This window comes from Trachypithecus francoisi, unplaced genomic scaffold (genome assembly GCF_009764315.1).
Source record: "Trachypithecus francoisi isolate TF-2019V2 unplaced genomic scaffold, Tfra_2.0 Lachesis_group12, whole genome shotgun sequence".
Lineage (NCBI taxonomy): Eukaryota > Metazoa > Chordata > Mammalia > Primates > Cercopithecidae > Trachypithecus > Trachypithecus francoisi.
This window is the reverse complement of record NW_022681457.1, coordinates 18181476-18206483: the sequence shown is the minus strand read 5'-3', so window position 1 is coordinate 18206483 and position 25008 is coordinate 18181476. Positions and strand designations below refer to the sequence as shown.

Below are 25008 nucleotides of genomic sequence, written 5' to 3'. Positions count from 1 at the left end.
CAAAAGTTAATTTAGAAATATTTAATTCAACATAGAAAATATAATCTATTGAACCAAAAATCTAGTTGAGCTATAGTACTAAATAAGTTTCACGATTTAGACAAGGAAGAGAAATAGAGAAAGCAATTTCCTAGTTTTTAGATTAAAGACAAGGTATAGACCACAAATAGGCAACAATAGCTGGTACCTTTCTATCTCTCTCTTTAATCTCTCATTTCCTAGTCTTTTTCTCAAATACCCTATTAAAGCATCCTTTCCACATACGTTTATCCCAGAAAGTGCTTGGAGTATAAAAATCACATTTTATGTGCCTTTTACCTCTGACAAAAACTATTCTCTAATGAAGTTATTAGATGTTACCCTAAGGACCTCTTTGTGGATCAATTCAGAAGGGCTTTTTTCCAACTGCAAGCAAATTTTCAGGTACCTCGGTTTATATGCATTCATCAAGGAAAGTGCCCATACTTTCATGAGATTTTCAAAGAAGTTTGGGACTCCTCCCCTCTCTTCAAAAAAAAACACCAAAAAAACAGTTATGCATCATTTCCTTAGGAAAAAATGCAGATTGAATGGATTTATCTTGATGACAGCCATCTTACTTCTCTGGAGGTATCTGCATTTTTAAAGTGTATTTAAATGAATAGAAAAAGCTACTGAGGAGATTTCAGCTAATCCCTTTCCATGGTACAGAATGTACAAGGTTGACATGGAAAGTTCTTATTTCAATGAATTGTTTTGCTTTAAAAGGTAACTAGTACATTTCTGAACAACCCTGGAGTTACATACCAAAATCAGCTATCTTGGCATTCATGTGTGCGTCCAACAGGACATTCTCTGGTTTCAGGTCTCGATGAACAACCATATGCCTATGACAGTAATCCACAGCAGACAGAATCTGTTGAAAGAGTCGCCTGGCTTCCATCTCTTCAACCTATCAAGCATAAAAGAAACTGCATTAAGAATATCTGGGGCTGGGCATGGTGGCTCACGCCTGTAATCCCAGCACTTTGGGAGACTGAGGCAGGTGGATCACCTGAGGTCAGGAGTTCGAGAACAGCCTGACCAATATGGTAAAACCCCATCTCTACTAAAAATACAAAAATTAGCTGGGCATGGTGGCGTGTGCCTGTAGTCCCAGCTACTCGGGAGAGTAAGACAGGAGAATTGCTTGTACCAGGAGGCAGAGGTTGCAGTGAGCTGAGATAATGCCACTGCACTCCAGCCTGGGCAACAGAGCAAGAGTCTGTCTCAAAAAAAATAATAATAATATCTGATACATCTATTTAACAAGATTTTTAATTTCATAATCAGGCTACATATAATTAAGCAAGCTTGAATTGTGTTGGAATTCTCAACAAATCAGACAAAACAAACCAATCAAAAGCTTGTCAAAGCTCAACATGTCAATAAACAAGTTTTTCTTTGTTGCTAAGCACTAACATTAAAATTTCAATTAATATTATTAAATGTGCACAGTGTTTTGGGGAATTGACGGTAAAACAAACTAAAGCAGAACATACGTGAAAGTGCTAAGACAAGGAAATAACTGATCTTCAACATGATTTTACGGAACAGATTTTGAAAAGCATAGGCATCGTATTGGCAATTAAGTGGAACATGTTTTCTAAAATCAGTATTTCAAAAGGTATGCTTTTTAAGAAAGAAAATTTGTCTAACACTCTATATGTTTAGTTGAGCGTTATTACAAAAGCGACTTCCACCTTGAAGAAATCTTTGCATTGTGCTATTTCCCAATACTTTCCTTTTTATTAGTTTAGAGGTTTAGTGTTCCAGACAGTATGTTACTCACCCGTCCATGCTTACAGATGTAGTCAAATAATTCACCTCCAGACACATATTCCATTACCATAAAAAAATCTGTTGGAGTGCTGATCACCTGGTATCTTTTTTGTTAATAAAAAAAAGTTAACAAAATATGTTACTTTAACCAAAATCAACCTGGTATATCTACTCTTGCTACAATTTTCTATTTCAATGTTTTATAATACTTTAGGCAACAAATTATATGTTATCAAAATAATCACAGAGCAATAAACATGGACCATTACAAAATTATTCTATTTCTTGAGGCTGATGGCCATTGTTTCACATTCTCCTTTTCATGTTTATATAATTTTTGAAATCTTTCCCTCTTCAACAACTAAGTTAAGCATTGATTTTTTTCCATATAAACAAAAACTTGTTTACAGTCAAAGGAGATGAGGTATCACATATTTAAAGATAAATAGAAAATATATTTGGACCAGACATTGTGGCTCATGCCTATAATCTCAGCACTTTGGAAGGCCAAGGTGGGAGAATCACCTGAGCTCAGGACAATGTTATGGGGAATTGACAGTAAAACAAACTAAAACAGAACATACATGAAAGTGCTAAGAAAAGAAAATAACTGATCTTCAACATGATTTTATGGAATCGATTTTGAAAAGCATAGGCATTATGTTGGCAATTAAGTGGAACATATCTTCTAAAGTCAGTATTTTACCAGCCTGGGCAACATAGCAAGACCTCATTTCTGTAAAACATATATATTTTTTCCTGGACACATAATATGATACCACAGAGATACATTCAGCAAAATCCAGAAAGTGAAAAATGACCATTTCTTCAACAAACAAAATGCAAGAAAAAAAGGCAAAGGATAAACTATATGTTAAAAGTAACTCAGGAGACATATTGATCAATTATGCTGAATAGACTTATTTTGATTCTGATTCAAATAAACCAACTTAAAAAAGCATTTGTGAAACAATCAGGAAAGTCTACATGCTGATTAGTGGTGGATAATGTTGTTAATTATTTTAATTAAGATGTGATAATTATACTATGTTTATGTTATTTAGAATTTAAAAAGTATTTTCTAGAGTAAATACTGAAGAGTTTACAGATTAAAAAGATAATGTCGAGATTTGCTTCAAAATAATCTGGCACAGGGGAAATGGGGGGGAACAGATAAAACAATGAATTGACTATTGTTGAAGCTGAATAAGACATACATGAGGTCATCTCACCGCTTTACTTTTGTAAATGTTAAACAATTCCCATCATGAAAAATTAACTAACTGTGTGTGTGTGTGTGTGTGTGTGTGTGTCTGTGTGTGTGTCTGTGTGTCTGTGTTTCTAGGCATCCAAAGCTGGGCACATTAAAAACTAAGAAAAAAAAATTAGCTTTATTTGATAAACAAAAATTTTTTCCCAAAAACTACAACTTACACCCCTATACACAATTTTACCAAACCAAGTTTTGGAGACTTTAAAATTAGTTATTTATTTATTTTTATTTTGTTTGAGACAGAGTCTCACTCTGCCACCCAGGCTGGAGTGCAGTGGCCATGTTCTCAGCTCACTGCAACCTCCACCTCCTGGGTTCAGGCAATTCTCCTGCCTCAACCTCCTGAGTAGCTGGGAATACAGGCATGCACCACTATGCCCAGCTAATTTTTATATTTTTAGTAGAGATGGGGTTTCACCATGTTGGCCAGGCTGGTCTCGAATTCCTGACTTCAAGTGATCTGCCCGCCTTGGCCTCCCAAAGTGCTGGGATTACAGGCATGAGCCACTGCACTTGGCCAGAAGAAATATTTTTAATGGCAACCATTAGTCTTTGGGAAGAAACATGGAAAGGTATCCTAATTTATATAAAATAAATGAATATGACTGAAGAAGAATTGAGACGATTTCAAATAAACTTTGGAAACGTAATTACACTGAGAACTCTAGAAGAAATAGTTTCATAAAAGCTATCTTTATAAGCACCAAAGTGAATAGCGTAGGGCAAGTGCATCTGCTGTAGCACCTCACTGTAGGCTGGTCTGATTTAGTAACAATTCTCAGTCACTTTTGTGCTCTGTACATCCTAGATGGGGCACAAAAGAAAAGAAGTGATGACATTCTAATAAATAAATTTAGCTGCAATTTCTGAGTATATCACAGGTATTCAACAAATATTCTTGGAATGAATTATTTCACGAAACCTCTAAATCCTTAGCAGCCACTGTCTTACACTAAAGGCCAGTCTAGAGCAATGAAAACCATAACATTACTAAGCACTTACTGTCTGCCAGACATTAAGCTACTAAATGGTGACACAACATTTATTGAGTACCTACTTGTACTCGGTGAGACTAAAAGTTGGTGCCTCTACTCGTGGAGCTTACAGTTAAGACAGACATTAAATATTCTCTTCAAACACAAATATGATCTCCAGTAGCCTCTCAATTTAGAATCTTCAGAGGTTTCCCATTGCCCTTAGGTCCTGAATAAATCAGGCCCTTGCCATCTCTGTTGTTTGGTCTCACCTTTGAGTCACAACACCGAGTCACACTACATTTTTCAGTGTTAGTCATGCTGCACCTCCTCCTGCTACAGCTCCTTTGTATAAGCTGTTTTCACTGACCTGAATCCTATACTACGACCTAAGCCCTAATCATCCTTTAGATCTCAGCTTAAAAGTCACTTCCTAAGTCCAGGTGAGGTACCTTTTTGCACTCACAGATGCGTTCTCCTGAGCTTCAGAACACGCACCTCAGTTTGTAATTATATGTTTTTATTATTACAATAATTTGATTAATGAATATGTATTTAGTAAAGTGCCTATAACAAAGTAGGTATTTATGTAAATGTATAAATTAGCACTTTTAAATAATGTGAGTGCTTGGAGCCAAAACCAGAGTAATCTGAAACTGAAAAGTCATAGCAAAATTACAGCAAAACTTCAACCAATCAAATTTCCCATCGTCCCCCACCCCTAACCAGAATGGAGTAGGGACAAAGGGAAACAAATTTCAGAAGGAAGAAGTCCTAAAAAGACAGTTTTACATTAAGGATTTAGTGGAAAAGGCAAATTCCAGGATTACGTTCTAAGCCTGGCCTGAGTAAGTCAAATCTCTTGTGCTCTCTAAAATACAAGTACATTGAAGCATTATAAAAAATTCAATCATGAATCACTTATACCTATCAGTATTATTTTCTTAGTACAGCAGAGAAGTAAACTAATGTACTTTAAAAATTTTTCGGATTGGCAAAAAAAGAAAAAAAAATTAATTATCCAGAAAAATCCTAAGCATTTTCTAGTTGACCAAGTTATATTCACTTTTAGGCAATAGCCACATAAAATAGTATACAAAAATAAAAAAATAGAAATCTTTCCAAAGTTAGCCAAAAATCAACATTTATGAGTACACCTTTTTGGTGATCAAATCTATTGAGATTTTAGAATATTATTTACGTAGCTACATACACATAAGATTTTTCTTTAGTTAGAACTCAGTTACATAGAAATGTATCAATCATGCTTGGTTCATGACACTTGTCTTCAGTAGTCCATGAATGATCTTTTATTTAATTACTATTTTTAATAATGTAATACCTACAAACCCATCACTCAGACAAAAGGCCAAGACCTTGACAACAGCTTCCATCTAATTCATACAGGGATCTGCCTTCCCCATCCCACTGCTTCTCACCCAATGTAGCTGTCATCCTGAAACCCCTGTTAATCCTTTCCTTCCCACCTCTTTTATTCAGTTTATATATGTACATATGCATGTGTGTATCCCCTCTCTCTACATATACATATTTCATATATATGAATAATTCAAATTCATATATATGTTAAACTGTTCTTTGCTTTAAAAACCAGGTATCACGCTCTATGTGATATTCCAGTAGTTATTTTATTGAGATTCATCCCTATTGTTGTGCTTGCTATAGTTATTTGATTTGACCATTGTTATAATATCCTATTGTGTTTATTCATCTACTCTACACTAAAGAGTATTTAAGTTGTCTCTACAATGTTGCTATTATTTGCTGCTGTGAACATTAATATGGTTTGTATGTTCATCCCCTCCAAATCTCATGTTGAAATGTGATTCCCAATGTTGGGCATGGGGACTGGTGGGAGGTGATTGTGTCATGAGGATAGATCCATCCCTCATGAATGGTTTAGCACCATTGCCTCAGTAATAAGTGAATTCTTGCTCAGCTCCTGAGAGAGCTGCTTGTTTAAAGGAGCCTAGCTCTCCCTCCTTCCTCTCTTGCTCCCCCTCTCACCACGTGACAACCTGGCTCCCAGTTGCCTTCTATCATGATTGTAAGCATCCTGAGACCCTTACTAGAAGTAAAAGCCAGCACCATGTTTCCTGTACAGCCTGCAGAACTGTGGGCCAATTAAACCTCTTTTCTCTACAAATTACCCATCCTTCAGTATTCCTTTATAGTAATGTAAAAATGGACTAATACGAACATTCTTCTATATGGCAAGATTTTCTCCTTGATATATACTGATGAGTATAACTGCTGAGTCACAGTTATTGTGCACGTTCCAATTGAAAAGATAATGCCAACTGTTTTCCAAAGAAAGTTTGGCAGTGTTAAAATCTTTAGAAAACTGGTGGATTTATATATTCTTCAACACTTGCAAAATACCATATACATTTCTTCGTAGAAAATGCTGTGTCTTTTGCCCCTGTTTATTGAGTTGATAGTGCTTTTCTTATTTATGTACGGACATATAGAATAAGTCAAATTTTCTATAACATTCTAGAGTCTAAGGTAATTAATGTCTTGGTTATTAACTTTGTAAAAGTATATGTTTTCAAGCATCATTTCACATTGAATTTGGCTTTCACTTCCTCTGTAAATAAATCTGTACATATCTCTAAAGGATAACTTAAAAATATATGTGTGTATGCATAATATGCAATATTGTTATCATGCATAAATATCAAAAATTATGTCATCAAATATCCAATCAGAAGATTTAATTATACAAACGCAATCAATATATTATAATTGGTTGATTCGTCTCTTACATCTCTTCTAATTTATAGGTTGCTCCTCCAACTCTGTTGTTTGTTTTTCTTACATTCTTTTGTTGAAGAAACCACTTAGTCTATGCTAAAGAGGATTCCACAGTATCAATGTTGTTGTTCCATCCTTTATAGCAGCATAATGCACAATTTCTAACCCACTCTTAAATCTAGAGATGTGATCAGATTTCAGTCTCATTTTTGCAATTTTTTTTTCATTTGAAAGACTAGATAGTGTAGTGTACCTCTAGCCAAAGGCACATAATGTGTCTCTTTTTCTGATACAGTGGAAGGCACTGTTGATCAGAGCCTAGATGCATTAATTCACATTAATTTAATGAAATTTTAAATGCTGGCAAATTTGCATAGTCTAGTAATGAATGAACTCTGATTTAAAAGAAATTCTTACCCAAAACTTCCTCCCTCAAAAATCTCATCGTCTTTGAAGTGCAGGCCATCAGATAATGCCTCCAAATACCTTTTCACATTATAGTCATCAATCAATCTTCTCACTAACTCCTTCTCATTCTGAATTAATGTCTTCTTCCCCATTGCTACCACAGTCACTGTTTTAGGTGTAAGTCATATCTTATAGATAATCTGTGATGTAAACAGACATGTTAACATTATGGTGCTCTAGAGTTCAGTCCTTGGACTTCTTGTTTATCTGTACTCATATCTTTAGTAATTGCATCCAGTCGTAAGGCTTTAAATATCTTAACATACAGCCTTTAAGTTCTTTGAATGCCTCATTTCTAATTATCTTTTCTTCCGCCACACATAGCCAACCACTCCATGGTCATATACTTTCGAACACTAACTCCTCCGATTATGCACTGGATTGTCTCCCACACCTACCAAGGGATGTGGCTTCTATAATTAGCCCCTCTTTCTTCTGTATCCATTCCTTCCTCTTGACTGAATCACTCCTTTTGGCATACCAACATTCTATAATATCTCCCATTTTAAAAAGCTAACCTTGATTAGACTCCACATTCTCTTCTGGTTACCACTCCTATGTCTCTCCTCTCCTTCCTATAGTTACTATCTCCCCTTTTTTTTATCTCATAGGCCCTCTTAAACCCTTTACATGAGGTTTTTGTCCTCATCATTCCAATAAATTGGTTCTTTTCAAAGACAACAGCAACCTCCACGTTGCCAAATCTAACAGTCAATTCTCAGTTCTAATCTTACCTCAATATTCACCAGTAAAAGGGACAGTCGGTGATCTTTCCTGAAACACTTTCTTCTCGTGGCTTCAAGATACCCGATTCCCCTAATTTTCCTCCCACCTCACTGACCATTTTCATTCTCTTTTATTGGTTTCTCCTCATTTTTCAGACATTTTAACAGACATGTTAGCGTCATAGTGTTCTAGAGCTCAGTCTTTGGACTTCTTGTTTATCCATACTCACAACCTTGGCGATTTCATCCAGTCTTAGAGCTTTAAATATCTTAAATACAGTCTGTCTGCTGATGGCTTCCAAATTTATCTCTCTAGCTTACACCTCTCCCCTGAACTCTAGATTCACTTATTCAACAGCCTACTTACATCTCTATTTGGATGCCTAATAAGCATTTCAACGTCATAAAACCAAAATTAAATTGTTGAAACCACCCCCCTAACATCCCACCTCAAACCTGTTCCTCCTACAATCTTCTCCACTTCAGTTACTGGCAACTCCATCCTTGTTTTTTTGCCGAGGCCAGATGCCTTGGAGTCATCCTTAACTTCTTTCCTCTCAGAACTCACATTTTATCTGTTAGCAAATGCTGTTGACTCTACCTTGAAAGTACATACAAAACAAGGTTAATTCTCAACACTTCTACGCTATGCTCTATTCCAAGCCAACATCATCTTTTACATAGATTACTGCAATTGATTCCTAATTGGTTTCCCTGCTTCAACTCTTGCTCACCTATAGTCTAAACGTAAGTCAGATCACATCACACCTCTAATCAAAGCCTTCCAATGGATTCCCACCTTACACAAGAGTAAAAGCCAAAATCCTTACAATGACCTATAATGCCCTGCACAACTTGGCTTTATGTCTCTGACCTCGTGTTATTCTAATCCTCCTAGATCATTCTGTTCCCTTGATCTCTGGCCTGCAGGAATTTCTACTTTCCTTTGTATTTGCTCTTCCTTCTATGTGTAACATTCCCCCTCCAGATATCTACATGGCATATCCCCTCACCTCTTCACTGTCTAACATATGACATAAAATGTGAGATTTATTGTCTTTCCCCACCACCCTTCCACCACACACTAATACAATCTCCATAATAACAAGGATTTTGTTGTTGTTGCCTTTTTGTCTGCTGCTGTATCCCTAGTGCCTAAATGGTGTCTTTTGTTGAATGAATGGATCAACCAACAACCTGCCTTTCTGGCCTTATTTTTCCACTTCCCTATATATACTCTGTGCACCAGACTGTTTGTTCCCAATACACCATATTCCTTATGCTTTCATTCTTTTGTTCTTGCTTGGACTCCTAGAGCCATCAGGACCTTGTTCAAATGTCACCTCTTTACGGAGCTACAAGTAATTATTGAATACCTACTACTGTGCTAGTTGCTGGAGAGATAAAGATGATATACGATATCTCCATTTACATGTCTAATGGATTCTTAGCTTAACATGGCCAAAACAGTATCCTTAATGTTCACCTCTCTCTAATGTTTCTTTTCCATTCTCCCCATCTCAAAAAATGACACCGCTATCACTACCTAGTTGCTCAAGCCAAAACCCAAAATCCCAGTTGCTTAAGCCAAAAAAAAAAAAAAAAAAAAATCCTTTATTTCTCCTCCTTATCTAACCCATCAGTAATTCATTAGTTCTCCCTCCAAAATACATATCAAATCCATCAGTTTCTCGCCATCTAGACCAGGGCTGTTGAACACAACTTCCTACAATGATAGAAATGTTTTTTATCTGGTCTGTCCAACACAGTGGTCACTAAACACATGCGGCTATTAAGTACTTGAAATGTGGCTAGTGTGACCAGACAACTAAATTTTTTATTTTAATTAATTTAAATTTACACAGCCACATATGGCCAGCAGCTACTGTATTAGCCAACACAAATCTAGATTATCGCTTTGGTTAAAGCCACCATAATCTCCCAGGTAGACTACAGCAATAGCTTCCCAACTGGTCTGTCTGCTTCTACTTCTGCCACCATACCCATTCTATACTATACTCATATCATGTTACTTCTCCAACTCTCCAAAAGTTCCCATTTAGAACACAATCAAATCTCTTAGCAAGGCCTTCAAATCCCGTTGTTATCTGGTCCCCATCTACTCTTAAAATTCCTGAACTACTTCTCTTCTCCTCACTCCACTCCTGAGATTACATAATCTTCCTTTGCCTACAACACTTGAAGTTTGTTTCACCTCTTTGATGTTGCTCTTCCCCTTCCTTTGAAAACACTCTGTCCCCAGATTTTCAAATGTCCAGATCTTTATCATCCGTTAGGTCTTAGGTCAAACCTATCTTCTTAGTGAGGCTTCCTCACACCTAACCTAAATCAGCCCTTCTTCTTTCCTAGTCACACTCTGTGATGGCATCATGTTTCATTCTCATAGCACTTATCTTTGCCTAAAATGATCTTGTTAATTTGTTTACTTACTGTCCAGAACATAAAAACACAAGAAAGAGACGTTGTTTTTCATGATTATATCCCCTATGCCTAGAACAGCACCCATCCCGTAGTAGGTGCTCAATAAAAATTTGAATTTAAAAAAAAAAAAAAGAAGCCATAATTCCTGCTCCTAAGTACTTCAGTCTTGTGGGAAATACCAATAAGAAAATGTGCAATTACAACACAATTTAAGGGCTTTGGAAAAGGTGAACATTGAGTGCTTTGGGAGCAAAGAGGAGTTAGAGCCTAACCTAGTCTTACTGAGTAAAGTAGGTTTTCAGGGGTACAGTTGATCCTTAGACAATGTGGGCGTTAGGGTGTCAACCCCTGTGCACTCGAAAATTCATGTTTAACTTTTGACTCCCCCTAAACTTAAATACTAATAGCCTACTGTTGAGCAGAAGTCTTACAGATAGCATAAATAATTAACACACATTTCACATGCTAAATGTATTATATACTGTATTCTTACAATAAAGTAAGCTAGAGACAAGAAAATGTTATTAGGAAAATCATAAGGAAGAGAAAATATACTGACTACTCATTAAGTGGAAATGGATCACCATCAAGGCCTTTATCCTCATCATCTTCATATTGAGTAGACTGAGGAGGAAGAGGAAGGGGAGGGGTTGGTCTTGCTGTCTCAGGGCAGCAGAGGTGGCATAAAATCCAAGCATAAGTAGACCAATGTGGTTCAAACCCTTACTGTTCAAGGGTCAAATGTAATTGCACTTAAAGGACAAGTCGGAATTGGCAGCCTAGGGAAAGAGAGATGTGGATAAAGTATTCCAAGCAGAGGAAACAGCTGAAGTACAAGAAGCAAGATGGTAACTTGACAGATCAAAGAAAAATGGATAAATTCAGAGGACACTTAGGAAAAAAAAGTACAGACCTTAATGATTTATTGTATGTAAGAAATGAGGGAAAAGAAGAAATTAAAGATTTTGCCCAAGTTTGGGGCTTAGGAAACTGCATGAATGGTATTTTCATTTACTTCCCCTCCACTCTCCCACCCCCAAAAATACAGAGGAGTAAGTTGGAAGAGAGAGAAACGTTTAGCTTCAGGTGACTCTGTGACTTCAGAATGTGAACATCTGATAAACAATTTGATAAATGTGCTCAGAAATCCAGAGAAATAAAAGGGCCAGAAATCATTAAGATTTGGAAGTCTTCAGCATAGAGATGGCAAACGGCACCATGGTAGTAGATGAAATCATCAAAAGAGGGTTCACTAAGAAAATTGCAGTAGCTCGGTGTACTTGACTGCATCAATACTTAACAGCCAGGAAGATAAAGAGGGGCCCATAAAAGAAAGTTTTCAGAAAAAACAAGAATGAAAAAAAGAAAACAGAAGCCTGAGGTGTCATGGAAACCTAGAGACATTTCAAGGTGGTGCTGGCAGTTAATGATGTTAAAAAGCTGGCCATACGTTAAATAAGATAGACTAAAAAGAATTAGACAGGCCCGGTGCGCTGGCTCACACCTGTAATCCCAGCACTTTAGGAGGCCGAGGTGGGCAGATCACGAAGACAAGAGATCGAGGCCATCCTGGCCAACATGGTAAAACCCTGTCTCTACTAAAAATACAAAAATTAGCTGGGCATGGTGGCGGTTGCCTGTGGTCCCAGCTACTCAGGAGGCTGAGGCAGGAGAATCACTTGAACACAGGAGGTGGAGGTTACAGTGAGCTAAGATTGCGCCATTGCATGCCAGCCTGGGCGACAGAGCCAGACGCCGTCTCAAAAAAACAAACAAGCAAACAAACAAACAAAAAAGAATTAGACAGACACAATCAAATCATCTCTACCAGACTAGCAAGCATTCATCTTTGGACCAAGTAAAATCAAGTTGCATTAAGAACTATGGAGGAAAGAAAAACAAGGAAAGAATCAATTCAACAAATTCTACTTCATGGGAAAGTTTGGATTTTTCTTTAAATCCTGTTTGCTCCTTTTAATTTTCTACCAGCGGGTCTTAGGTTATTCATTTGTAATTTTTTTTCAATTTGGGTTAATAAAGAAATCAGGCAATAAATATCCTTCATTCTTGGCATTCAGTGCCCAAACTTTCTTGCTAATTCCAGAGTTCCATTTTTGCAATAAGGAAACTATTCCTGTTAGTCCAAGGCTACACAAAAGAAAACCACTGAAAGGATAAGGTTGCTCTCTCTGTTTAAATCACTAACACTGTTAGAGACTATGTCAATAAGCTTGTATGGTAGCAAAAATACATGAGTGGGGTTTTTTTTGTTTTGTTTTGTTTTAAGATCAGACCTACAATTAAAGAGGCAATGTAGCTGAATGAATTAATCTCAAGGCTGGAAGCCAAAAGTTTTAAACTGCAAATTCACCTCTACGAATTACTTTCTGACCAACTCTGACAATCTTCTATAATTCCTTCAGAAAATAGCAAATAATTAAATAATCCTATATCAGAATGAGACAGCCAAACAAAAATAAAATGATTGAAAGTAAATAAAGAAATGGAGGCAAGAAAACACTGATAAATATGACATCACAAATAAATCTTTGGGCCTGGGTGCAGTGGCTCAAGCCTGTAATCTCAGCACTTTGGGAGGCTGAGGCAGGCTGACGGTTTTGAGCTTAGAAGGTCGAGACCAGCCTGGCAAAATGGCGGAGAGCCTGTCTCTACAAAAAATACAAAATTAGCAGGGTGTGGTGGCACATGCCTGTAATCTCAGCTACTTGGAAGGCTGAGGCATGAGAATCATTTGAATCTGGGAGAGGAAGGTTGCAGTGAGCCAAGATTGCACCACTGCACTCCAGCCTGGGCAACAGAGCTAGACTCTGTTTAAAAAAAAAAAAAAAGGAAAAGAAGCCTTAGAATCCTCATGACAACTGCAACTGCTTATCGATAAAATCTGATTTGTGCTTTTAGGAACTGTAGAGATAGTAGGACTCATACCCAAATGGGTAAAATTTCCTCAAAGTCTTTCAGGGTTGGCATTGTAAAAGTGATGAGGTCAAGGTATAAGGCAAATATGGAAAGATCTTTCCCTTCTCCACTTTCTTTCTAGCATATGACACTTTTAGTCTGGCCATTTCAGCTTTCTCTTCTCATAGGAAGTGGACACTCAGTGGGGAAGACAAAGAGATTTAGCTTAGATGTTACCCAGTAACTAGAACAAAGTCATTAATAATATGGAGTTGAAGTCAGAGATGAACTATTTCAGTTAAGTGAAAACCATTTGGAATAATGAAAGAGGACTGGAATTAGTTTGTAAATAGCTAATTCCTGCTCTGGGCCAACGCTCACCAAATACTAGGGATTATACCAGTGCCAACACATTTAATCCTCAAATGAGGTGTCTCATTTTCAAGTTAAAGAAACAAAGGATAGGAGAGGTGAGTCACCAAGATCATGGGTGGAATTTTAATTCTTATGATAATCTTTAAAAACCTCGATATACATACTCTGGACCATCTAATACATAGGTCCTGGATGATAACCTTATAATCAAGTACTGCCATGCAATTTCACGGACCTCATTTTTTTTTTGTTTATGTTTATGACTAAGTGAACTTCAAGTGAAGATCATATGACATCGAAGCTTACTCTAAGAATGAAGATTTCATAACAGTGATGTGAGAACTGAGTCATCACCGGACATCCACACCAATCCCATAAAAGCCTGCTCTGAACAGTCAGTGGCATACTCATGCTGCCCGTAAGATGCACTGCATGGGTCCGTTCATTAAAAATACCAAATAGCCATAGTTCACTAAGTACAGCAGTAAAGACTAAAGGAATGTTCCAAACCTCAACAATAACTGGACCAGCCATTTATTTAAGGATTTCAAGAATGATGCTGTATTAGTTTCCCATTGCTGCCATACTTCAAACTCAGTGGCTTTAAACAACACAAATGTATTATCTTACAGTTCTTTATCTTAAAATCTTGACACGTCTCAGTGGGCTAAAATCAAGGTGTCAGCACAGCTGTGTTGCCTTCTGAAGGCTCTGGGGCAGAATTTCTTTGCATTTCCCAGCTTGTAGAGACTGCCTGCATTCATTGACTCATGCTCCCTTTTCTCCATCTTCAAAGGCAGCAACGGCTAGTTGAGTGCGTCTCACATTTTATCATTCTGATGTTGTTTCCAAGTTCAGACCTTTTTCTCTGACTCTTTTCTTCTACTCTTCTCCTCTACTTTTAAGAACCACTGTGTTAATATTGAGCCCACCTACATGATCCAGGATCATCTCCCTAGTTTAAGGTCAGCTGCTTAGCAATGTTACCCTTTGCCATGCAACCTAACATATTCACAAAATCTGGGAATTAGGAAATAGACATGGGTGGGGGGTGCGGGTATTATTCTGCTTACCATACTTACATGCTACTCTTGTCATCAAGTAAACAACATAACTCCACAGCGTTATCAAGTTGTTCCCATTAATGCTGACATTCAAAGATTGTTCACTGACAAAGGTCAGCCTAAATATAATGTCTGATTTTAATGAACTAGCAAATAACATCTCAGAGATATTAATACTGTTTTATTTATTTATTTTTGAGACGGAGTCTTGCTCAGTTGCCCAGGTTAGAGTGCAGTGGTGCGATCTCGCCTCACTGCAAGCTCCGCCTCCCAGGTTCACGCCATTCTCCTGCCTCAGCATCCCAAGTAGCAGGAACTACAGGCACCCGCCACCACGCCCAGCTAATTTTTTTGTATTTTTAGTAGAGACAAGGTTTCACTGTGTTAGCCAGGACAGCCTCGATCTCCTGACCTTGTGATCTGCCCGTCTCGGCCTCCTAAAGTGCTGGGATTACAGGCGTGAGCCACCGTGCCCAGCCTAATACTGCTTTTTTAATAGTATATTTGTGTGAACACGCTTTCTCTGTACCAATCTTATTTGACTCACGATATAAATTTAGTATTTGATCTCCTCCTACTGTTTCCACTATTAAACTCTCTAACAATGATTTGGTTGTTATAAAACACTATTATTTGTCACATTATAGTACTGGTACTGCTTTGAATTCCATTGATTCCAGTGTGGTTTTTTTTGTATTTAAACTGTGAATTTCTTTTGGTTTCATAGTTGCATTCAAACTATATACATATAAAGTTTATATGTAGGGCTTTGTTTCTTAAGTAATGGTATGTTAAAAATAAGTCAAAATCGGGGATCCATAAATTTCTTTTTTCTTTGAAAGGAATTTATATAACTCTCAGTTTTAAGAAAAACTGGAGTGCTGGAACATTAACAGCATGGCATTTGGAATCAGGTTTGACATCGACTACCAGCTCTGTGACTTACTAGGTGTGTGGCCTTGGATAAGCTGCTATTACTTCTTAGATAATGCAGTTTCCTTGTCTATAAAGTAAGCCTACTTTAGACACTGATCACGAAGATAACATTAAATTAAAGATGTAAAATGCTCCATACATTCAGCAGAACCGTGACAAAAAAAAAAAAATGCTTGGTACAGTTCCGGACCACTACCAGGTACTCAATAAGTAAGAGCAATACTTATCTTATAAAACTGTATCCAAGCTTAAAGATAAATGAGACAGTTGTTAGCGTCTAGCACGTTACATTTTCTCAACAAATATTAAACTGCAACTTTAAATGATTGAAAGAAACAGTATTGCACAATTAATATTTATATTTTCTAGGGTCTAGTCAATTTTAAAATATTTATTTATTTATCTTTCAATTAATTATCTTATTTATCTCTATATTTACCTGACTTTTAAGTTTGTAATTTATTCCAAGGGGGAAAAAACACATTTGCCTTCCTAAAAGCTTTACGATTATAGTACTACTTTCAGTTCTATGAGTAACATACTATGTGAAATAATCTTTGACATATACTTTCCAACTTTCCAAAGAAAAAAATACCCTGATATGTTAGTGAAAATTGACTAGATAAAAATTATAAAAATGAATCTAGAAATGTCAAAACCCTGAATGACATTTAAAGTTGGATAAGAATCAACTTCTAAGGCTTCATTCATCACTTGAGAAGAGTACCAATTTAGAAACAATGTCTGTTCATTCTAACCAAGAGTGTGCAAAAAAAGGACTCATAAAGGTTAAATGAATTAACACTTGCTGAATGGGAACACGAAAAAACATCTTTGTAAAAGGTTAACAATAAACAATCATTATAAAATTCCTAAAAAACATTTTAAGACAGGTGTCTCTTTGGCATTATCAGATACAAAAATACTTACAGTTTGATAATATGAGGATGACGAAAGAGTTTTAGATTTTGAATTTCTCGTTTTATTTTTCCAACAACATCTAAACTGCGAATCTTCTGTCTATTTAAGATTTTAACTGCCACTTTATGGCCTGTTAATTGATGTTCTCCAACTAAAGGAAAGAAAAAGGAAAAAAAATGTGCTGTTATGTCAACATAATCATTTATTCATGCTTCCTTCCATTGTGCCCTAAACTTCTCTACTCATATATACCATCTTTATATCACTTGTCGTACAAAACTACAGTTCCTTTTACTTTTATTTCTTCTATTAGAGTATGCACTCTTTGAGGACAGAAATTGTATCTTAGTCATCTCTGTATCTTTTGCATCTAATAGAGATGCTCATATTTGTGGAATGTTTGTGAAAATGATTACTGAATTCTATATTCTTACTAAAAATATAATCAACTTTAGAACAGTGTTTGGACAGGAGAGAACTCACTGTTTCATTAATCTCTTTGTTTCTCTTCTTCTGTTTAATGCCAGTCATTGTATTATAGAAGAATAAATAGTGTAATAAATCAAAAATTCAGAATAATTAGTATTTCAACAGAAAATTCACACATGGCCCTTTTTTGTGCCTTTTACATAAAGTCCTCTTATTTTCCCCCTATTTGATGGTATCTCTATCTCTTTCAAACTGTTATAGTATGTTTATAAAACTCATGTGCCATTTACCATTTTTAATCTATTATAAACATTTGCATTTGTGACAAATCACATGACCTGAGCTATTCGCTCATACTCGCCTTGGACAAGATGACCAGTGCTCATCTGAATCTCCCAGGAAGTATATGTGCACAGTGCTTTGTACACAGAGATGCTAAATCAATATATTCTATGTTAAATATAGTCCTTCTGCTTTTTCATATAACCCATTCAAATACCATTCAGGTGAAAAATCCCTCAGTCAGGGAACAAATTTGTCAGCTACCTCTCCCACTTTCCTCAATTCTATTCTAAACTTTCACCATTCTCCTCAAAACATGTATCTAACCCCCCTTTCAGTGACAAACATCCTTTTTATTTCTTTAGAGAACATGAAGTCATTTGGAGTGACTTTCCCTTTTTATTATTTTGAGACAGGGTAATGTTTTGCTATCCAGGCTGAAATGCAGTGGTGTGAACATAGCTCACTGCAGCCTCAACCTCCTGGGCTTAAGTGATCCTTCTGCCTCAGCTTCCCTAGTAGCTAGGACTATGAGAATGTGCCAGCATCCCCAGCTGGTTTTTCTTTAAGTCTGTGTAGAGATGGGGTCTTACTATGCTGCTGAGGCTGGTCTTGAACTCCTGGGCTCAAGTGATCCTCCCAAAGTGCAGGAATTACAGGTGAACCCCAATTTCCTCTCTTAAAGGCTTACTTCTATCCACATCCCTCCTCCTATTCAAAGTCAGTCTCATCAAATGTGGCCTTGAACCCATCTTTTCTACACTCTCTTCATATTCAACCTTTTTTCTTTTCTAATAGCTATTTCTCTTAAGCCTATCCAAATCATGTACCCTCCAGAACTTTTCCATTGATCCTGTATCTTCCTCTAGTTTCCAACTTGTCTCATCAAAATTTCTCAAAAGAGTAGTTACAGTAATTACATTTATTGCCTTCTTTTCCTCCCTTATCCCCATCCCTAAATTCACAGCTATCTGGTTTCCACCTCCACTCTACGGATACCAAACGGTCACAAAATACCCATTAATTAACAAGCCGTGGATACTTTTCAGTTCTCAGATTACTAGAATCTCTGTTTCATCAGACACTGTACCTCTTTTTGGTGGTATTTCTCTCTCCTGTTTCTCCTACTCACTTTCAGATGGTTTCCTTTATGTCCTCTGCCTGCTCTTTGAAGGTTAGCGAGCCCAGGTTTCAAACCCAGGCCCAGGGTACACCCTTATGTTATGTCATTCACCTCCCATAGTTTCAATTATCGCCCATATGCCAGTGACCTCTGTCCCTCCTTTAAATTCATATTTCTTTTTTTTTTTTTTTTTTTTTGAGACGGAGTCTCGCGCTGTCACCCAGGCTGGAGTGCTGTGGCCGGATCTCAGCTCACTGCAAGCTCCGCCTCCCGGGTTCACGCCATTCTCCTGTCTCAGCCTCCCGGGTAGCTGGGACTACAGGCGCCCGCCACCTCGCCCGGCTAGTTTTTTGTAGTTTTTAGTAGAGACGGGGTTTCACCGTGTTAGTCAGGATGGTCTCGATCTCCTGACCTCGTGATCCGCCCGTCTCGGCCTCCCAAAGTGCTAGGATTACAGGCTTGAGCCACCGCGCCCGGCCTAAATTCATATTTCAAGATTAATATCCCACAAACAACGCAAGTTCAACACATTCTAAACTAAATTCAAGGGCCGGGCATGACAGCTCATGCCTGTAATCCCAGCACTTTGGGAGGCCGAGGCAGGTGGTTCACTTGAGCCCAGTAGTTCGAGACCAGCCTGGGCAACATGGCGAAACCCCATCTCTACTAAAAATAAAAAATTAGCTGGGTGTGGTGGCACATGTCTGTAGTCCCAGCTACTTAGGAGGGTGAGGCAGGAGGATCCCTTGAACCTGGGAGGCAGAGGTGGCAGTAACCCAAGATGGTGCCACTGCAATACAGTGTGGGTGACACAGTGAGACCCTGTCTCTAAAAAAAATGAAAAACCAAAACCAAAACCAAAAAACCACATTCAACATTCTCCTCCTCTTCCTTACCAAACCTGCATCTTCTGTTTCACTTGGTACCACATAGCGTATACGCTACAAATGAAAAAGTCAACTGATATAATCTCCTAAATATTTCTTGGAGTCATATTTTAACTCATTTTGAGGAAAACATTAATAACGATGACAAAAGTGACCATTAATGACATTTATTGTTTATTATGTACTAAGCTTTATTCTAAGTGCTCGGTGCCCTGCTCTCTCAACCCTACCACAACTCTATGAAGTATTATTACCCTCCAGTGTATAGATGAGAAACCTGAGGCACAGAGAAGCTAAATAAGTCACCCGAGGTCACACAGTAAGTGATGACACAAAATCTGACCTGGGCTGTCTGACTTCAGAGCCAGCATAACTGCCACACAGTAATACCCTCAGTCAGAGTACTCCAAACATGTAATGCAATGACTTAGGAAGAACTGAGTTTCTGTTGCTGGAGATTATTTTTATCTTAATAACTTTTGCAAACTGTAAATTATGTCAAAAAATTTAATGAAGCTTGAAAGTTACTTTCTCAGCATATAAAACAAAGTGAGACAAAACAAGTTCAAGCAATATAACTTACTAACATTCCAAAATATGTTTCCAGGACTCCAGAAAAACCTTATCGATTTCTAGGAACTTTCTATTCAATTAAAATAAGCTAAATGGTTTCTTGATACCTGAGTAGTTTATTACTCATCTTTGGGAATTTTATAATACCCAAACACCTTGCCAGGGTGGTCTAACAAATACGTCTCTCTCCTCAAATCCCCAATAGCCTCAGTGAAATAACTAGCACTGAAATCCCTACAATGGGGATTTAGCGTTTTTTTGCCAAATAATGCCATAATTGGTACTTAACCATAATTAAATCCAAACTTAACCACATTCCACCTGAAAGCTGAATGTATGTTCCTGAAAATCTTGTAATAAATACAGATTTAAGGTCAAGAATTTCTTCTGTGTATATTATAGATATAAACTTTTCTTTGTGTAAATCGAAACAAAAGAAATTAAAAGAAAAGGCTTGGATGCCTCAAGGTTTTATTACCATTCATTTATTCAATCTAAAAACATTTGCCAAGCATATGCAAGAAATGGTCATCATAGACACATGAGAAGAGATTTTTTAATACACCTCCAAGTTTTTTGGAGGGTGGGGGACAGCAATAAATAAACTGAAATGAATCTTGGACAGTATTACATCTGCCTGAAGACTGCCAGATATACAATATTTGTAAAGAGTAGATGAGAAATAAAATTATAAAAACACCAATAATAAATAATCTTGCCATAATTTATCATCTATATATGTAAATATCCAGATCAATACCTACTTTGACAGGAGCAATAAGAAACATTCATGTGTTGAACAACGATTTAATGAAGGCCTACTCAAGTAAGTAGCTGTAGTAATTACATTACACTGATGGTTGTCCCCCAATATCTTCTGCATCTTTCTTTCTCCCATACATGAAACTCCCAAATTACAACTGAGTACATGGCTACCCAGCGTACACCCTACTTCTTAGCCTCTCTAGTAACTATTAATAGATGTGGCCACATGAATATGTTCCAGCCAATAAGATATAAAGCAGAAATATCCCTAACAACTTCTTCCTCATCCCTTCCTTCATCCTGAAGCCTGGAATATCAAAGTCACCATTTTGCACCTCGAGACCAGACTTAAGAAGGGGAGAGCAACAAGAAAGAGAAAACCATATTTTTGACACCATCAGACATGACAACAGTTTACATCACCTGCTCAGACTTTTACAAGACAGCAAAATACTTCTATTTGTTTAAGCCACTCTTATTTTGGATATTTTTGTCATTCAAGGCTGAATCTAAATAATACACTATTTAGAATATTTTAAAACTCAAAAGGTTTGGAATCTACTTCAAATTTCCACTTTTGCTGAATAACCATATATGAGTTGATGGAAATGAATTACAATTTACAGTCCACACAATTTTTTGGATTAAAAAGTTAAAGAGCTCTACAAAATTATCACCCATTAGTGGGTTCGTTTTGTTTTTCCTAAATTTTAGCCAAAATATACAAAATACTCTCTAAAGCTATGGAATTTTAAGGAGGGAAAAAATCCACACTCACCCAAACTATGCCTTTTATATTTTACGTTTGATAAGGTGAAGAGTTGTCACACAGAAGGAATTAAACTGATTTACGTTGTTTGTTCCAGAAGGCAGAACTGGGAATAATCAATAGACTCTCCTTCAACTAACACACTTGTCTGACTCATGAAGACTCCCCTAAACTTCCTTTTCACCACTCTGGTCTATACTGAAAATTTCATTTTTTAAAGGTAACTACTATATACTGAATATACTTTTTTTCCACCAGATGTATAACACAAACATTTACTTGATTCTCAGTTCATCTCTCAATGCCAGATGGGAGGGGGGGTCAGAGGCTAAATCCCTTGTGTCTTTGCCTATTGTCAGGAACACAGATGCTGGCAATAATAAGCCAGGAAACGGGGCTGGTTAAAAATTTGCAGAGAGGTTAAGAATTTGCCCATAGTCACTCAGCTAGTAGGTGAGTGACCACGGTAGATCCCATTAGGCAGGGCTGGGATTTAAACCCAAGCAGCATGTCCCCAAAATCAGCATTTTTTTTTTTTTTTTGAGACAGTCTGTCACCTAGGCTGGAGTGCAGTGGTACAATCTCAGTTCACTACAACCTCTGCCTCCTGGGTTCAAGTGATTCTCCTGCCTCAGCCTCCCGAGTAGCTGGAATTACAGGCGCACACCACCACACCTGGCTACTTTTTGTATTTTTAGTAGAGACAGGGTTTCACCATGTTAGCCAGGCTGGTCTGGAACTCCTGACCTCAGGTGATCTGCCTTCCTTGGCCTCCCAAAGTGCTGGCATTACAGGCGCGAGCCTAGCCAAAATCAGCACTCTTAATGCATTATCCAGTATTCAAACAGAGGAAGCTCAGCCATTTATCAGGATTATCATAAGATAAATTCCTGCATTAAGTAACAGGTTGGAGTAGATCAAGGCTAATTCCCCTTCCCACTCTAAGACTTTTCTAATGATACCCCTAAGGATCATTCCCCATTGAAGGGTATAAAGCTTTTAAGCCACTCCTGCCTCTTGATGATTTTGGTTGCCACTTTCTGGATGCTTTCCAGTTTTGACACATTTTTCTTTATATACAAGACACAGAACTTCACACAGCTGTGTTATACAGGTATAAATACACACTTGTTTTACACAAAGATTATAAGCTTTCAAATTTCCAATATCACTCCCATATGAAGTCCAGCATTTTTTACCACAGGCAAGACACCATAGTTTTATAAGGCATAGTTTGGAACACTTCTGTATCTGTACATCATCCCATAGTAATTCATATCAAATACATCCTCATTCTATTTTAATATATTATATAGTTGCGGATATTATCATATCTAGTAAAACAAAAGGAACAATTAAAAGATAATTATTTTGGGCCTAAATTATAATCCATTTTTCTGCTAGGATCAAACAAAGAAAAGAGTTGCCAAAATGTAAAGGCTATGGAAATACTGCATAATAATTTGAACTAATCCAAAGAAAATGAAGCTTCAGTCCACAAAAAGAATCTAAGTACTTAATTTCACATGCTCCACTGGACAGGGTGCTGAAGGTGGTATTTCTTACACCCTAAAGTGTCCCCGACCGGTGTACAAAATTTGTTTTTAAGCTACGTTTTTGGTGCTTGAAAAGTTTTTTTTCTCTTTGGAATCATGGCAATCATAGTGCTCCAGGAAGTTATTAGCCTATATAATAAGTAAAATCAAGTCTATCATTGTATTTTATCTAAATAAATAAAATCAAGCCTACCATTGTATTGCCATAGTTGCAAAAGTTTCTTAGAATTTTTGGGACATATTTGAGGTGGTCTGACTTAAAATTTAGACTAAAAAAAAATGTGCACTAAATCCTTCGGGAGGGTCTCCAAGTGAAGGCACAAGAGAGACTACTAAGAAACGGACATCATCCTTCAGGGTGTCTACAGCAGGCAATTTATAATCCAGATTTGTAGCAGGGGTTATTTAGTGACAGTTAATTATTCTTTCTCACAAATCTGTGAGGGATACCTAGCAGGTGTGTATCTGTATGTATATATACATGTTTAACATTTTATATACATTGTTTCCTGTTAAGCTTTTACTGACTCCATGAGGAAATTTTGTAGATGTGGAAACTAAGACTTAAAGAAATTTAAACTGACTAGTATTGGACAGAATCAGTATTTAAATCCAGATCTATCTGATTCTAAAGCCTATATTCTTAATGATTATAGCATAATTCAATCTACAGTTACCCAACAAAAGATTTAACTCATCATGTCTAAAATAATGCTATCATATTAAAAGTATTATAGAATTTATTAATACACACCATATGTAATAATAATTTGGGTTTGGGAGAAATGACACTTAGAATTCCAAGTTTAGATGCTAGAGACATAGCTTTCCAGTTAGAGTGGCATTTTTGGCTACCAGTTACAATGTTCCCCTCATGACCCTAAACAGTCTGAGGGCCAGACCTTTAAATTGACCCTGAGTTTAAGAACTGGGGGGAAAAAAGTTGGGAGCAAGAATGAATGAAAAGAGGAATGAGCACGGATAAGTTTTGGCTCTGATGGAAGGGCTGTGTATCAGTCCTCAGTCAGCTCCACTACCTTATTTTCTGTAGACCCCAGAATTAGAAACACTTCTTTCCACTAATTACTTTTGACCAAAGTGTCCAAACGTTATGAAATACTTTAGTAGTAAGAAAGATTAGTCTTCTGTATACCCTCTAATTACAGGTAAGGCAAGCTGACTGAAATGAAAAGTAAGGGGAAGATTCAAGAATTTTTCTACGATGGTTTTGGACAGAAGCTCTGGGAGTCAGGACAAATTATGGTACCACACAGAATGGAGGCTCCACTGATATTGGGAAACTGAAATTCATTCTATACTCATAGCATGTTATGCACCTAATTGGAAAATTGGAGTAAGAAGGTAATCAGAATGGTTGACTATTAAAGGACTATAGTGTTATAGGTATACACATAGTATTTATGTAATACATATATATGTCTCTGCCTGTCTTTCCTGTATCATCATTCACCATTCCCTCACCTCAAACGTTATACTTCAGTCATTTAGAACTATTTGGAACTTCCCATAAAGACTGTGCTTTCTCTCATTTTCAGAGCCAACACATGCCCAGTTTATGATAAGCATTTAGCAAATTTCAGTTGAATTGTATTCAGTGGAATAAATGCCATTAAATATGTGAACCATTTAAATTCCCATTCACCAAATCTCCAATGCATCATGTCTATGTCTCATTTGTCTTTCAAAATTCAGCTAAAGTACCATCTTTCAGTAAGCATTCCCTAACCAGCACCCCATTCCCCAACTCATTCCACCAACTCAACAGTCTGATTAAGTGATGTTCTAGTGTAATCCCACAGCTCCTCTTCCTGGCAACTCTTAACATCAAGTGCTGTAATTACCTACTTTGCTGCTGTTGTTACTGATCTCCTTTACAGTGGCCAGCTCCTTCAAACAGGGTCTGTGTCTCATTTATCATTGATCCTTGGCAT

The 25008-nt window shown here is 37.1% G+C and overlaps 1 protein-coding gene across 1 annotated transcript in view; it reads right to left on the bottom strand.

Annotated features, from left to right (window-relative positions):
* PRKAA2 (protein kinase AMP-activated catalytic subunit alpha 2) overlaps positions 1-25008 on the bottom strand; it is a 66610-nt gene that overhangs the window by 20817 nt on the left and 20785 nt on the right. The window contains exons 2-4 of the mRNA XM_033225035.1: positions 16682-16823; positions 1811-1904; positions 787-931 (exon numbers count right to left, since the gene is read on the bottom strand). Of these exons, the coding sequence (XP_033080926.1) occupies positions 787-931; positions 1811-1904; positions 16682-16823 (381 nt within the window). The remainder of the gene's footprint in view (positions 1-786; positions 932-1810; positions 1905-16681; positions 16824-25008) is intronic.